Genomic DNA, 12,075 nt, shown 5'->3' on the forward strand with positions numbered 1-12,075 from the left:
ATGGAGGTTCCAGCATGGCCTTTCTTAACCAATAGACCACGGTGACAACTCAGCTAGAAATAAGTCAGGGTCTGCACAAGTTTGCAGTGCTTTGTTCTCTCGGCTGATTACACTGGCATTTTTTAAAAGAAAGTCTCTCGCTCTCTCACTCTCTCTGTCTTTCACAGATAGAATAAAGGTAAACCCAGCTCAGTTGGATCAAATCCTAAAATGCAGGACCCAATTTGAGTGACTTGAGGAGCACTCAGGTTCATTGCAGGAGGGAGACTGGATTGCTGGGGAGCGGCTCCCCAGGGTGTGTATAATGGTTAGCAGCAAGGGCTCTGCTGCTGGAATGTCTGGATTCAAATCCTGATTGCCTGTCTACCACCTCTGTGACCTTGGACAAGTTACTTAGCCTTCCTCAGCCTCCGTTTCCTCGTCTGTGACGTTAGGAGGGTGGGTTGGGAAGATGGAATGAGGCAATGTGTGCTGGGGAGAGTACCTCGCAGGTGACTGAGTTCATGTGTGCAGGTGTTAGCGACTGTGGTGGTGTAGGAGAGCCTGACCAATGCTGCTGGGTGTCACTCTCCTCTGTAAACTCTGGGGCTGTGAACCCCACATCACAGGCACGTCTGGCTCTAGAGGAACAGGGGTGCAGGGGCTTGAAGCCACTGGACTCCATTCAGAGGGAGCGAGGAAGCAGAGGCCGAAGCAGTGTTGTTCCCCCAACCCCGTGCCTTGGGGTCCTCGGGGACCCCGTGCTGCAGTTGCTCGCCTGTCCCAGCGACTCAACCTCCCTCTCGCCATGCTCCATCCACTCACACTCACCCAGCTCTCCCTGGCAGATATCAGTCCTGGTGGCCCCTCCAAGAATGAATTCCGGGTTTTTCACGATTTCCTGGAGGGATGAGAGTGTTATTAGGCTGAGGCCTGCCATGCTGCAAGCCACCATGAAAGGGTGGGCTCAGGGTCTCTCTGCTTTCTTGGGGCAGAGGGCTTTCCCTGTGCTTGATTCTTTTCCCTGACGAGGGCCACGTGGATGTAAAAGGCTGCCACCTCTCTATGCTCTGGACAAGCCTGGGCTCATCTTTGGTAAATCTCCTCCTGCACCGGGGAGAGGTCCTGCCTCCTGAGCCGCACTCAGCACCAACCTCTGGCCAGAGAGACACAGGCCACACCCGGCCACAAAGCGGGACATCAGCCACACACTGAGGATTCCTGTGCTCACTCAGGCACTGGGCTAGGAGTCCAGGGCTACCCCAGCTGTGAGCTCTGTGACCTCTGTGGGCTTCAACGAGCTGAGTGATGCATGCACCACAGGCTGGGGCCTTGGACTAAACATACTCCCTACCCACCCAGCTTCTCCATTTCTTTCTTTATATAATCCTTCCCCCACAAAGTGGATTCCAAATATATATAGATTTAGAGACAGACTCTTGCTGTGTCACCCAGGCTGGAGTGCAGTGACATGATCATAGCTCACCACAGCTTTGACCTTCTGGGCTCAAGCAATCTTCCCACCTCAGCCTCCCAAGTAACTGGGACTACAGACGTGAGTCACCACGCCCAGCTAATTTTTAATTTTTTTTTTTTTTTTTTGTGGAGATGGGGGTCTCGCTATGTTGCCCACGCTGGTCTCAAACTCCTGGCCTCCAGTGATCCTCCCGCCTTGGATTCCCAAGGTATTGAGGTTACAGTCACATGCCACCCTGCTCTGTTTCTTTTTTTAGACATGCGCTTAGGTAAAATTTCATGTATCTATACCATATAAAGAGAGATATGCACGCATCTCTCATATGGTTTCACCAAAGTGCATTATATATATATTATTCTATATTACACATAAGCACATACACTGTGTATTAATCTAATCATTAATACATATTAATATATACATATACAATATGGAGGGATATTTATAAAACATGAACAAAAAAGTGTAGAAAGCAATCTTATGAAATGCATATATTCTTCCACTCTTTGAGTTGCTGAGCTCCATTCCTGACACTGGACGACAGCAAAGGCAGAGGGAAAGCCCCTGCCCTGGTGGAGCTGCCCTGGACGCGGAGGGCGGTGCTTGCGGAAGCCCCGCCCCTTCCCAGCCTCCTGCCCCGCCCCTCCCCCAGCCTGCCTCAGGCCTGGCCTCTCCCACGGCGCCCACTGTGTCTGCAGCTGCCATCACCTCTCAGAAGCTGTTGTTTCGTTCAGGAGAGTTTTGCAAATTGCATTTGAGGAAGAGACAAACCATAAACCAGGAGAGAAAAGAGCGAGGATGGAGAGGGAAAGGGTGGGATGGGGCAAGGCTAGCTACAGCAGTCAGCAGGGGAGGCGTCTCTGGGGCAAGCATAGGAGCAGAGACCTAAACAAAGGGAGGGAGGGAGGAAGCCGGGCCAGTCCCAGGAGAGGAAACAGCCAGTCCTGTGGCAGCGAGGCACGTTCTGGCTCACCCTGCAGGGGTGGTGAGTTAACTGGGCCGGGGCCTGCAGAGGAGTGAAGGATTTTTCCCACCTCTTCCCACTTTTCCAGGCACCAGGACTGAGGAGGGGCCTGGGCTGGAGGTGGAAGGTTCCAGCAGTGTCTGGGCGGATGCCGTGTGGGGAGCTCAAGCTGCGCCGCCTTCCCCGAGAGACCTCTGCTTTGAATTGTCTTCCTCAGGCTTCTCAGCACCCTGCTTCTCCTCTCATCTTGTGTCCCAAAGAATCAAAGGCAGGACAGAGATTTCTTTGAAGTCAAGGGGATTATCAGGACCAAGAGCAGAAGCTTCAAGTGCTGGTGCTCTCTCTGCATTCCCCAGGATGTGACAACCTGGAGGAGTGACAGACACCAGGGGCGCCTGCCCAGGGAGAGCTATGTGCGGCATTAGTGTCTAAAATATTCAAGAAAGCTTGGCCAGGAGAATTTCTGAAGAACACGGGGGGTTTTTAGATGCACCAAAACCCCAGGCCTGGCAGAGGTAAGGACCTCCCAAATGCTGGCCTCTCCTCTGCCAGGTGTCACACGTCTTTGCATTCCCACCCCCAGCTCCAGGTAGCTTTGGCGCCATTTCATTAAATGACTCTGATCTCCATGGTGGCTGGAAAGGGAGTGAAGGTGGGGGGCAGCTGCTCAGTTCTGGGGTCCTGGCTTGCCTGTGTGGACCCCTCTTATCTGTAGGAGGCACACTGCTGTTCTTCCTCCTCCACCTTGGCTAGCGCAGGAGTTTGCAGGTGGCTCTGAGCTGAGCCCAGAAGGACAATGCAAACCAGGACCATGTTAGTGGGCCTCGATAGAGTACCAGGAATAGCCTGCCCCGCTCAGCAGTGGGGCTCAGGGTGGGCCATTTAACTTCTCACGGCTACATCTTCATCTGTCGCCAGCTTAGACATTCTGGGCTTGTTGCAGAATGTGCCTGCCGGAAGGGAGACCCAGGAGTCCCCCAAGCCCTCCCTGTCTTGATTGCCCAGCCCCTGCCAGGGGATAGCCCTGGCAAGCAATGCCCCCACTGCCAATGCTACTCACTCCTCAAGTGGACATAAAACGTACTCCAAAAGCCACAGATCCCTGCCCAGCAGGCTGTGCTAGCTCCTGGGGCAAGGCTGTTCCCGGATGCCCCCCTCCTTCCCATCCTCCCTGCCCCTCCCCTCCCCCAGCCTTCTGCAGGCCTGGCCCCGCCAACCGTACCAACTGTGCCTGCAGCTGCCACCGCCTCCCAGCTCCTGTCTTGCAATTGGTTGTTTTGTTCAGGAGAGGTCTGCTTTTGTTTTTGTTTTAAACCAAATTGCACCCAATGAGGAGAAAAATACAAAAGGAGAAAACTCAGACACTCCAAGTAAACACAAATTAGCCATCGGGTATAAACTGGGCAGGTGTCTGGATGTGTGACCGACTCCTCTGTGGGTCAGTGTTTCTGGGAATTGGTGCGCACACGTGCCAGTCACAGGGGGTACTGCGGACGCATGTGTGGAAGGGGCAGCTAGGCCGTGGGCCTGGGTTAGATGCCTGGGAGTGGTGTGTGTGCTCACGGCCCACATTCCCACGTGTGCAAGGTGCCTGTGACTTGCCTTGTTGTGTGTGCCCAGGTGTGGTACATGTGTGTGCCTGTGCATGCTCCACATGTATGCTGGTTGCATGTGCACTTGGGAGCATTGTCTACGCGTGAGTGTCCTGCATGTGCGTGTCGATCCTGGATGTACATTTGTTCCTGTGAAATGTTGTTTGGGAGGCCATGAGGAAGGGGTTACCTGAAGCTACAGTCCTGTGATAGGACGACCAGAGGTGTCTCAATTGCAGGGGTCTTGACAAACCTGAAGTGAACCTAGACTGCTGCCTGGAGATGCCTGAAGCTCCGAGGGAGGTAGGCAGACCCCTCCCCCTTCCCCTCCCCTCCCCCACCCCACAGCCCTACCACCAGGTGGTTTTCCTGGAGCACTAAGGGCCAAGCACCCTGGAATGTTTGCTTTCAGGGACTGTTCTGTTTACCTTGTACATCAGACACAGGCTTTCCTCTGCTAAGCACAGTGAGTAATTTACAAAGGGAAAAGCCACCTTTCTCTCTTTTCTTTTCTTTTCTTTCTTTCCTTTGTTTCCTTTCTTTCTTTCTTTTTCTTTTTTTCTTTTCCTTTTCTTCTTCCTTTCTTTTTTCTCTCTTCTCTTTCTCTCCTTCCTTCCTTCTTTCCTTCCTTTCTCCCTTCCTCCCCTCCTCCCTTCCTTCCCTTCCTTTCTCTCTTCCTCTCCTTCTCTCTTTTTCTCTTTCTTTCTCTCTTTTTCATTCATTCCTTCTTTCACATGGCCTTCCAGTGAAGAAAAGCCACATTTCTAGCAAGGTCTGGAGATGCCAGATGCTGCTGTTCATAGCTGTGTGCCGATCCCTGTCATGTGCCCAGCACTATGGAGGCCGTGGGGCCTTTGGGGCTGTCCCAGAACAACTGACAACCCCTCCTGGGGGTCAGGGGAGCAGCACAAGGAACAGCAAGCTCACCGTGTAGGAGAGGCCGTGGTCACATGCCACGCTGTGCACAGGTCTGCCACTGGGGTTGTTCACATGGGCTAGAGGGGTGTGGGCACTTTCGGGGAGGTGTCCTGGATTTACACTGAGAATTGGGGGAGGAATTGCCTGGCCAAAAATAGATGGGTACAGGCAGACAAGGAGGGCTGGACTACATGGTGGCTGCTCCCCATCAGGCTGGGAGACCCCACCTGATACTCCCTCGTCCTCTTTCTGTGCACCCACTTCCACTCAGGTATGCAGCCCCTTGCATGAGACCTGGGGGTGATCTCACCTTCTCTCCAGGTTGAGCCTATCACCCTCTCTGCCTCCCAGCCCCTCCCAACCAGTTCCCTGAGTCACCCTCAGTGCACTTCTTGCCCTGGGCTCCCTTGAGGGCAAACCTGGCTGTCCACTGCTCTCCGATGTCCCCTTGGCTTTATGCTCTGCCCACCCTCCCCAAGCACAGCTGTGTTTGACAAGAAGGTGGTGCTGGGGAGGAGCGCTGCCCAGCCCCACAGTCCCACGGGCTGCCGAGACGTGCACCGCGTAACGCTGAGTCCCACTGCAAACGATGCCCAAGCCACAGAGGTCTGCAGGGAACCTGGCAACGCTTGTGACTTCCCTATGGCCCGCTACCCCCCGACCCCCTGCGACTCTATGCTGCAAAAAGAGTCTCCATGCTCATCCTCAGCCCTTTTGCTCCTGATTTTACAGAAATCTGTACGATATGACGCAAAGCCCCTAACTCCCTTAAATAAGAAACAGATAGGGGTGCGGGAATGAGGACCAGACCAAAGGGACAATCTCAGTTGCAGACAGAGGAAAAGGTAGAACAGATTCTGAAAATGAGTCCATGAGAACGACAGCAACACAGTAGACCTGGGTTAAGATCAATAAAGGGTCTGCTCTGGGTGGAGACAGTGGGATGAGGAAGGGACAGAGGGCTGGTACAGGGGCATGGGCTGGGTGGCAGGTCGGGGTGCATCTTGGCAGGGGCTTGTGTGTATCAAGTGCCCTGGCCTGTGGATGAAGGCCTCACCCAGCGTTTGGGGCAAAGCCAGAGGAGATAATACTAAGGAAGACAGCCCCTTGGAGGTGAGATCTGGGACTCTAGAGTTGCTGGGCAGGCCTTGGTGGCCCTGGGCCCAGGAGGGGAGACTTCTGAAGGGGGAGACAAAGATGCCCTCCATCCTGGTTTGTGTGTCCAGCTTTTATCTTGGAGAATTCTAACTTTGACAAAAAGTAGGTGAGTTGTAGAGTACAGATTACACTTTAAACTAGGTGACGTCAATACAGACTGCAAGGATGGGGGCCCTCCTGGAGTCAGGAGATGATGGCGTTAGGTTACAATGACAGCAGTAGAAATAACGAGGACCGGCACTGATTCTTTACACACCAGGCTCTTTGCTAAGTGCTCTACTCATGGTAACGCAGCTGACCCTCATGAGGACCCCATAAGTTATGCTATTGTCCCCATTTTAAGAAAGAGAAAAAGTGCTTCCAACCTTTTCATATCAAGTGCCTGTAGAGAACATGAGCATTTGTACGACACCCTGGATCAAACAGAAGGAGCCGCTGCTTCCGGCCAGGGGCTCTGCTCACCGGGGGCCCAGGAAATCAATTTCTCTGTAACTCTATTTCCCAGGGCTTCTGACATCAACTGCAGGGAAATCTCTGCCCACAGTTCAAGATGCACCCACAGCCTGCAGCCTGGGCAGCGGCCCACGCGCCCATTTGTTCGTGCACTGAGGCTGGAAATAAGCCCAGAGAGACCTAACGGTCGTGGGCGGTGCCCCTCAGAGGTCACTCTTTTATATCTTGTAACTTCTGCTTTTTTATTTTGGAAATGTCCTTTTTCTTACTTAGCAGAGCATGACCTACTAATCCTGTCTGTAAAGTGCAACCTCACATGATCTGCCAGTGCCCTGACCTCACACTGCAATTGGCCATATGCAGAGAACCAAAAACAATCATAGCGTGGCTTTGGTGAGGAAGGTGCCTGGGAGCTTTCACCCCAACTCCGATAGGGCCACTGAATGCTCAGTGTCATTTCCCCATGAACATGGCACCTTGTGGGATCAATTACCTGGCAGGTGAAGATCAAGGCACCTGTGTGCCTATGCTTGCAGTCACCCCCCCCCACATACACGCATATGCATATCCACATACATGTGCACACTGTCACACACATGCACAAACATAGTCAAATTCCTACACACACAAGTGCATGCACACGCATACACCCCACACTGCCTACCGCAGGAAACAGCAATAAAACCCTTACCACTTCAGAAACAGCCACTTAGGTTCACTTTGGCCCTGCTCCTGAAGAGCCCAGAGGTTTTGTGAATGTGCATTAAAAAATTTTTTTTTTAATCATCAACATTATTTTAATGTTGGAAGATAGTGAGGAGGTAGTTATGGTGAGTCCTTTGCTACTTATATGTAAGATGAGACTCAGAGCTAATAATCATCGTAATGATGATAATAATAGTATCAGTAATAATAATAATGTGACAATAGCTGTAACGTACTGGAAACCTGTGTGCTCGACATTGGCCTGCGTTAGTCATTATTGTTCCCATTTTACAGGTGAGGAGACTGAGGCTCAGGGAAGTTAAGTGATATGACTATATGCATTAGACAAATTGTCAGGATAAGACACGCACTCAGGATCTCACTTGTATCACCAGCATCCCTTGTACTGCCCCTCCTTGCCCAAAAGCAACCTGACCCCACAGGAGCCACTCCCAGGCCCGTACCCACCAGGAGGGAATGGAAGCCAGCCCAGCTGGCGCTGGGTCAGAGGTAGAGCCCTGACTAATCCAGCACCGCAAATATTGACATGGCGTCCCAGGCACAAGCTAGCACCTCTTGGGACCCAGTGACCAGCTGGTGCCTCTTCGGATGACACCTCCAGACTGTCAGACGTGGGGCACTGTTCACCCTGATCTCTGGGAATGGGAGGTGCATGGTTCTGGGGAGAAGATTCCTGCTTCCCTTGTATTCCATCTGTCACCCAGTTGCTGAGACCTTGCTGAGCCAAACATCCATCCACACTGAGCACCCTCCGCTCTGGGCCAGAAGCCACAGAACACTGTACATATGTGATCTCAGTGTTACCACACACAGGGTGGGGGCCTGTCCTTGTGGATAAGGTTTTGATTCATGCCTATCACCTGCTACCAAGACCCGCTCTGACTCCAGGTCCTCAGCCTCTGTGGGAGTCAGAGAGCTTGGGGCAGGGGAGGGGGTACAGCCAGATGCCCCGAGTCCCCACCGCAGAGCATCCCAGGCCTGTACATCATTTTCTGCCTCCAAACTGCAAAGCTTTCCACGGTAGACTGGGATGATGCACCTCAGCTGCACTGAGCATAGCCGGCCCCTCCCCAGCCCCCTGTTTCCACTTCCTGCGCGGGCTGCTGAGCCTCGTCGTCATCTGTGCTCCTTCCCCTGCTCGCCCCACTCACCCCTGGTCGTTTCCACACAAAGGGGATCTGCGGCCTCTCGCTGTAGAACAGGGAGGAATTGCTGGCTGGAAAGTCTGCATCCTCAAACAGGGTGCCTCTCTGCAGGCACTCCTGCCTCATTTGCTCAAAGCTCTGGCCTGAGGAGTGGGTGGTCCGGGCGTCCTTGGGAACCGGGTGTGCCTGGGGCCCTGGGGCCCGGTAGAGGTAAGGCATGGCTGCTCCCTGGAAGGCTGGCTTGGGCCCGGCAGTGGATGGAAAAGAAAGTGAAGAAGCGAGCTGTGTGTGCCGGTCAAGAAGGAAGAGCTCAGAAGGCCACTGGGCTGAGTGGCCCTCACTTCCACCTATTTTCTGGGCACCTCCCTGTTAGACTGAGATGGGACACACCCTGATGGAAAACAGCAGAGACAGCCCTCTGCCTACTCTGCACTCCTGCAGACTCAGAGGCAGCTCTGGGGCCTGGCATATTCCACTCAGAGGCGGCACCTCTGCTTAGTGCACTCAGGGGGCCTAGTGGGAGAGAGAGGATTGCTTCAGAAGGAAAAAGAGCAAGAAACCCAACTGGTCCAGGAGGTGGCTTTACGGAGAAGTGCATGGTGTGGCCTTGAGTCACATCTCCTCCATCAGAGAATGGCAGAGTTTTGTAGGCGGAAGGGAGCTTGGTGAATGAAAATAGGATATATTCTGTGAACACAGCTGGCGCAGCTCCTGCACAGGCAATCCCATAGTGATTCAGAGCTGGGGTCAGCAAACCTTTTCTGTAAAGATGCCCAGATCATGAATATTTTCAGCTTTGTGGGCCATACAAAGTCTGTGCTGCAACTACTCAACTTTGCTGTTGTAGTGACAAAGCAGCCATAGATGTGACACTGATGAATGGGTGTGGCTGTGTTCCAATAAAACTTTATTTACAAAGGCAGGTGGGGGTCAGATTTCATCCAGCTGACCCCTGATAGAGGAGAACTCACAGAGGACATCTGCTCTTCCTCTAGGGCACATGTGCCTCTTTAGTTCTCTAGACATCACATAAATAAAGTTCCTTGTAGTTACAGTCCTATAAGTAGGATCTCATGTCTGAGAAAAAACAAATGTTAGAGGATGGAGGTGGTTTGATAAATGTGTTTGCCCATAGAAATGATTATATAGCCTGGGTGTGGTGACTCACACCTGTAATCCCAGCACTTTGGGAGGCCGAGGAGGGTTGATCACCTGAGGTCAGGAGATCAAGACCAGTCTGGCCAACATGATGAAACCCTGTCTCTACTAAAAATACAAAAAATTAGCCCGGTGTGGTGGCAGACGCTTGTAATCCCAGCAACTCGGGAGGCTGAGGCAGGAGAATCCCTTGAACCTGGGAGGTGGAGGTTGCAGTGAACTGAGATCGTGCCATTGCACTCCTCTAGCCTGGGTGATAGAGAGAGACTCTGTCAAAAAAACAAACAAACAAACAAACAAAAAAAACAGAGAAAGAAAAAAGAAAAGAAATGATAAATCCTGGAGGGGATAGATAGCCTAAATACCCCAGCTCGATATCACACATTCTGCGCAGGTAACAAAATAGCACATGTACCCCATCAATACGTACAAATATTATGTATCAATAAAAATAAGTAAATAAAAGTATTAGTCACCATGTGAAAACTCTGATGTTCTAAGCACTTTATAATGATTTCTGTGTGATTCTCTAACTAGTCAAAGTTGGGATTTGGAGACAAGGGGTCTTGAGTTAATGGGTGCAGTTAAAAGGCCATGATGTGAATTTTTATATAAGCTCACAGTTCCCAGGAGTGTGCACTCAGTCTGACACACGTTCTGTCTAGTAGATCCTGCATATGGTTTTACAGGGGAAGTCTAGACATTAGAGTTGGGGATATTTGGGTTTTACTCTGCTATGGCCTGATTGCTTGTATTCCCCCCCCCACCCCGAAATTTGTATGTTGAACCCATACCCTGCAAAGTAATGGTATTAGAAAGTGGAGCCTCTAGGGGGTGATTAGGTCAGAAGGGTGCATCCCTCATGAATGGGATTGGTGCCATTATGAAAGATTAGGTCACAGAGAGCCCCCTCCTCCCTTCCACCACATGAGGACACAGGAACCAGAAAGTAGACACTCACCAGGCATGGAATCTGCCAGCGCCTTGATCTTGGACTTCCAGCTCCCAGAACTGTGGGCAACACATTTCTGTTGTTTATAAGCCACCCTGTCTGTGCTGTTTTGCTATAGAAGCCTGAATGAACTAAGACAAATTCCCAGTTTTGCCTGGGGTGATCTTGGGCGAGTTATCCATGCTGTCTGTCCCTGCTTCCGAGCTGTGAATCAGGACAATCGGTGCTGCCTCCTAGAGGCATGGCAGGTTTGTGGAAACAAAGCCACTTGCAGAGTCGGGCACATGGAGGAGATGGGGAGCTGCTGATTCCTCCCTTTCCCCTATCCTCTCTGCACCCCCCTGCCCCTCCCACAGATGCTGAATTTCATGGTCTCCTTCTGAGCCTGACTTGCCTCAACGTGCAAGGCATCTCTTGTGTCTCTTTGTTTGCACAATGAAGGACTTTGGAACTGGGGTCCTCTGGCTGGGACCGGAGTGCAGTTCTGGCCAGTCCAAATGATTCTTGGCTAGAGATGATGGAGCTGCCCAGGAGCATCCCATTGCCCGCTGCCCTGGCAGACGGCTCTGGTTTGAAGTGATTAAGGAGGGCAACCTAGGGAGACAGGTGTGGCAATGTGAGGGCCATCCATTTCTTGTGACATCTCAGCAGGGAAATGATTACCAGCCCAGATCTCTGAGAACATCCCCTTTAAATGCCCCAGCAACTGAGCAAGGACCTTGAAGTAAACTTCAGCACTGTCCGGAATCATAAAGGGTTTGCTCAGCACCAGACCCACTCCCAGCTTCAGGGATTTACGTTCTCATTCTCCTCCCGATACAAACACCTCTCCAGGCTGGGGTCTTGTCCTTCCACCTGGGACTTATCTATGTATTGGAAGAACCTGCCTTTTTCTTTAGAGCCTTAGTATAGTTGCTAGGTAATTGGAGAATTGCATCATCATTCTGAGTAAAGCAAACATGCCTCAGAGTAGGAAACACACCAAAAAGGTTTAACAATCCTCCAGAACCACAGCTGGAATTCCTCCTTTCCCTAACACCCTGGGACTCTGAGAATGTCTGCGGGAGGGAGTGCATTCTCAGGATTTACAGCCTCATCATTCTTCCTGCCCAAAGTCTGCTCACAGAGCCCTGGGTCCATCTTTCCTGCAGGGCTCATGGCACCGGACTTCTCCATGACTTCGTCTTAGTGTCTAATCCTGCTCCCAGCTCAGCCCAGTGCAGGGCAGGAGCACGATGCACATTTGCTGAGTAAACGTTGAACCAATGCCTCAAGAAAGCAGATGGCATTCTTAGGTCTCTTCATTTGGTTTTCCAAACCTTCACTTCTCAGGATGAACAACAGTTACAGAAACTGCAGCCACGCAGTCTAAGGTCTACCAGGCCTTGCACACTTCCTCACCCACACTGGGAAATGCTCTGAGTGGCTCAGAGGGAACGGGCTCTGAGCTTGGGCAGAGAGCCATATGCACTGCTTTTAATAAGTTCTGCCCGCTTGTCGCCAGCCTAGAGACGCAATCAGCTTTGAGCCAAGCGGGGACCATGCATCATGTT

The 12,075-nt window shown here is 51.9% G+C and overlaps 1 protein-coding gene across 3 annotated transcripts in view; it reads right to left on the minus strand.

The window, feature by feature from the left end:
- Window positions 1–8,738, minus strand: part of CAPN9 (calpain 9) — a 54,446-nt gene extending 45,708 nt beyond the window's left edge. For 2 of the 3 annotated variants that reach the window (XM_030812709.1, XM_030812708.1), the window contains exons 1-2: window positions 8,419–8,738; window positions 811–880 (exon numbers count right to left, since the gene is read on the minus strand). In XM_030812709.1, coding sequence (XP_030668569.1) covers window positions 811–880; window positions 8,419–8,631 — 283 coding nt within the window. In that variant the 5' untranslated portion in view covers window positions 8,632–8,738. The remainder of the gene's footprint in view (window positions 1–810; window positions 881–8,418) is intronic. The other variant, XM_030812710.1, reaches the window with a different exon arrangement.
- Between the last annotated feature and the right edge of the window lie 3,337 nt (window positions 8,739–12,075).

The sequence above is a fragment of the Nomascus leucogenys genome, chromosome 5 (genome assembly GCF_006542625.1).
Source record: "Nomascus leucogenys isolate Asia chromosome 5, Asia_NLE_v1, whole genome shotgun sequence".
Taxonomy (NCBI): domain Eukaryota; kingdom Metazoa; phylum Chordata; class Mammalia; order Primates; family Hylobatidae; genus Nomascus; species Nomascus leucogenys.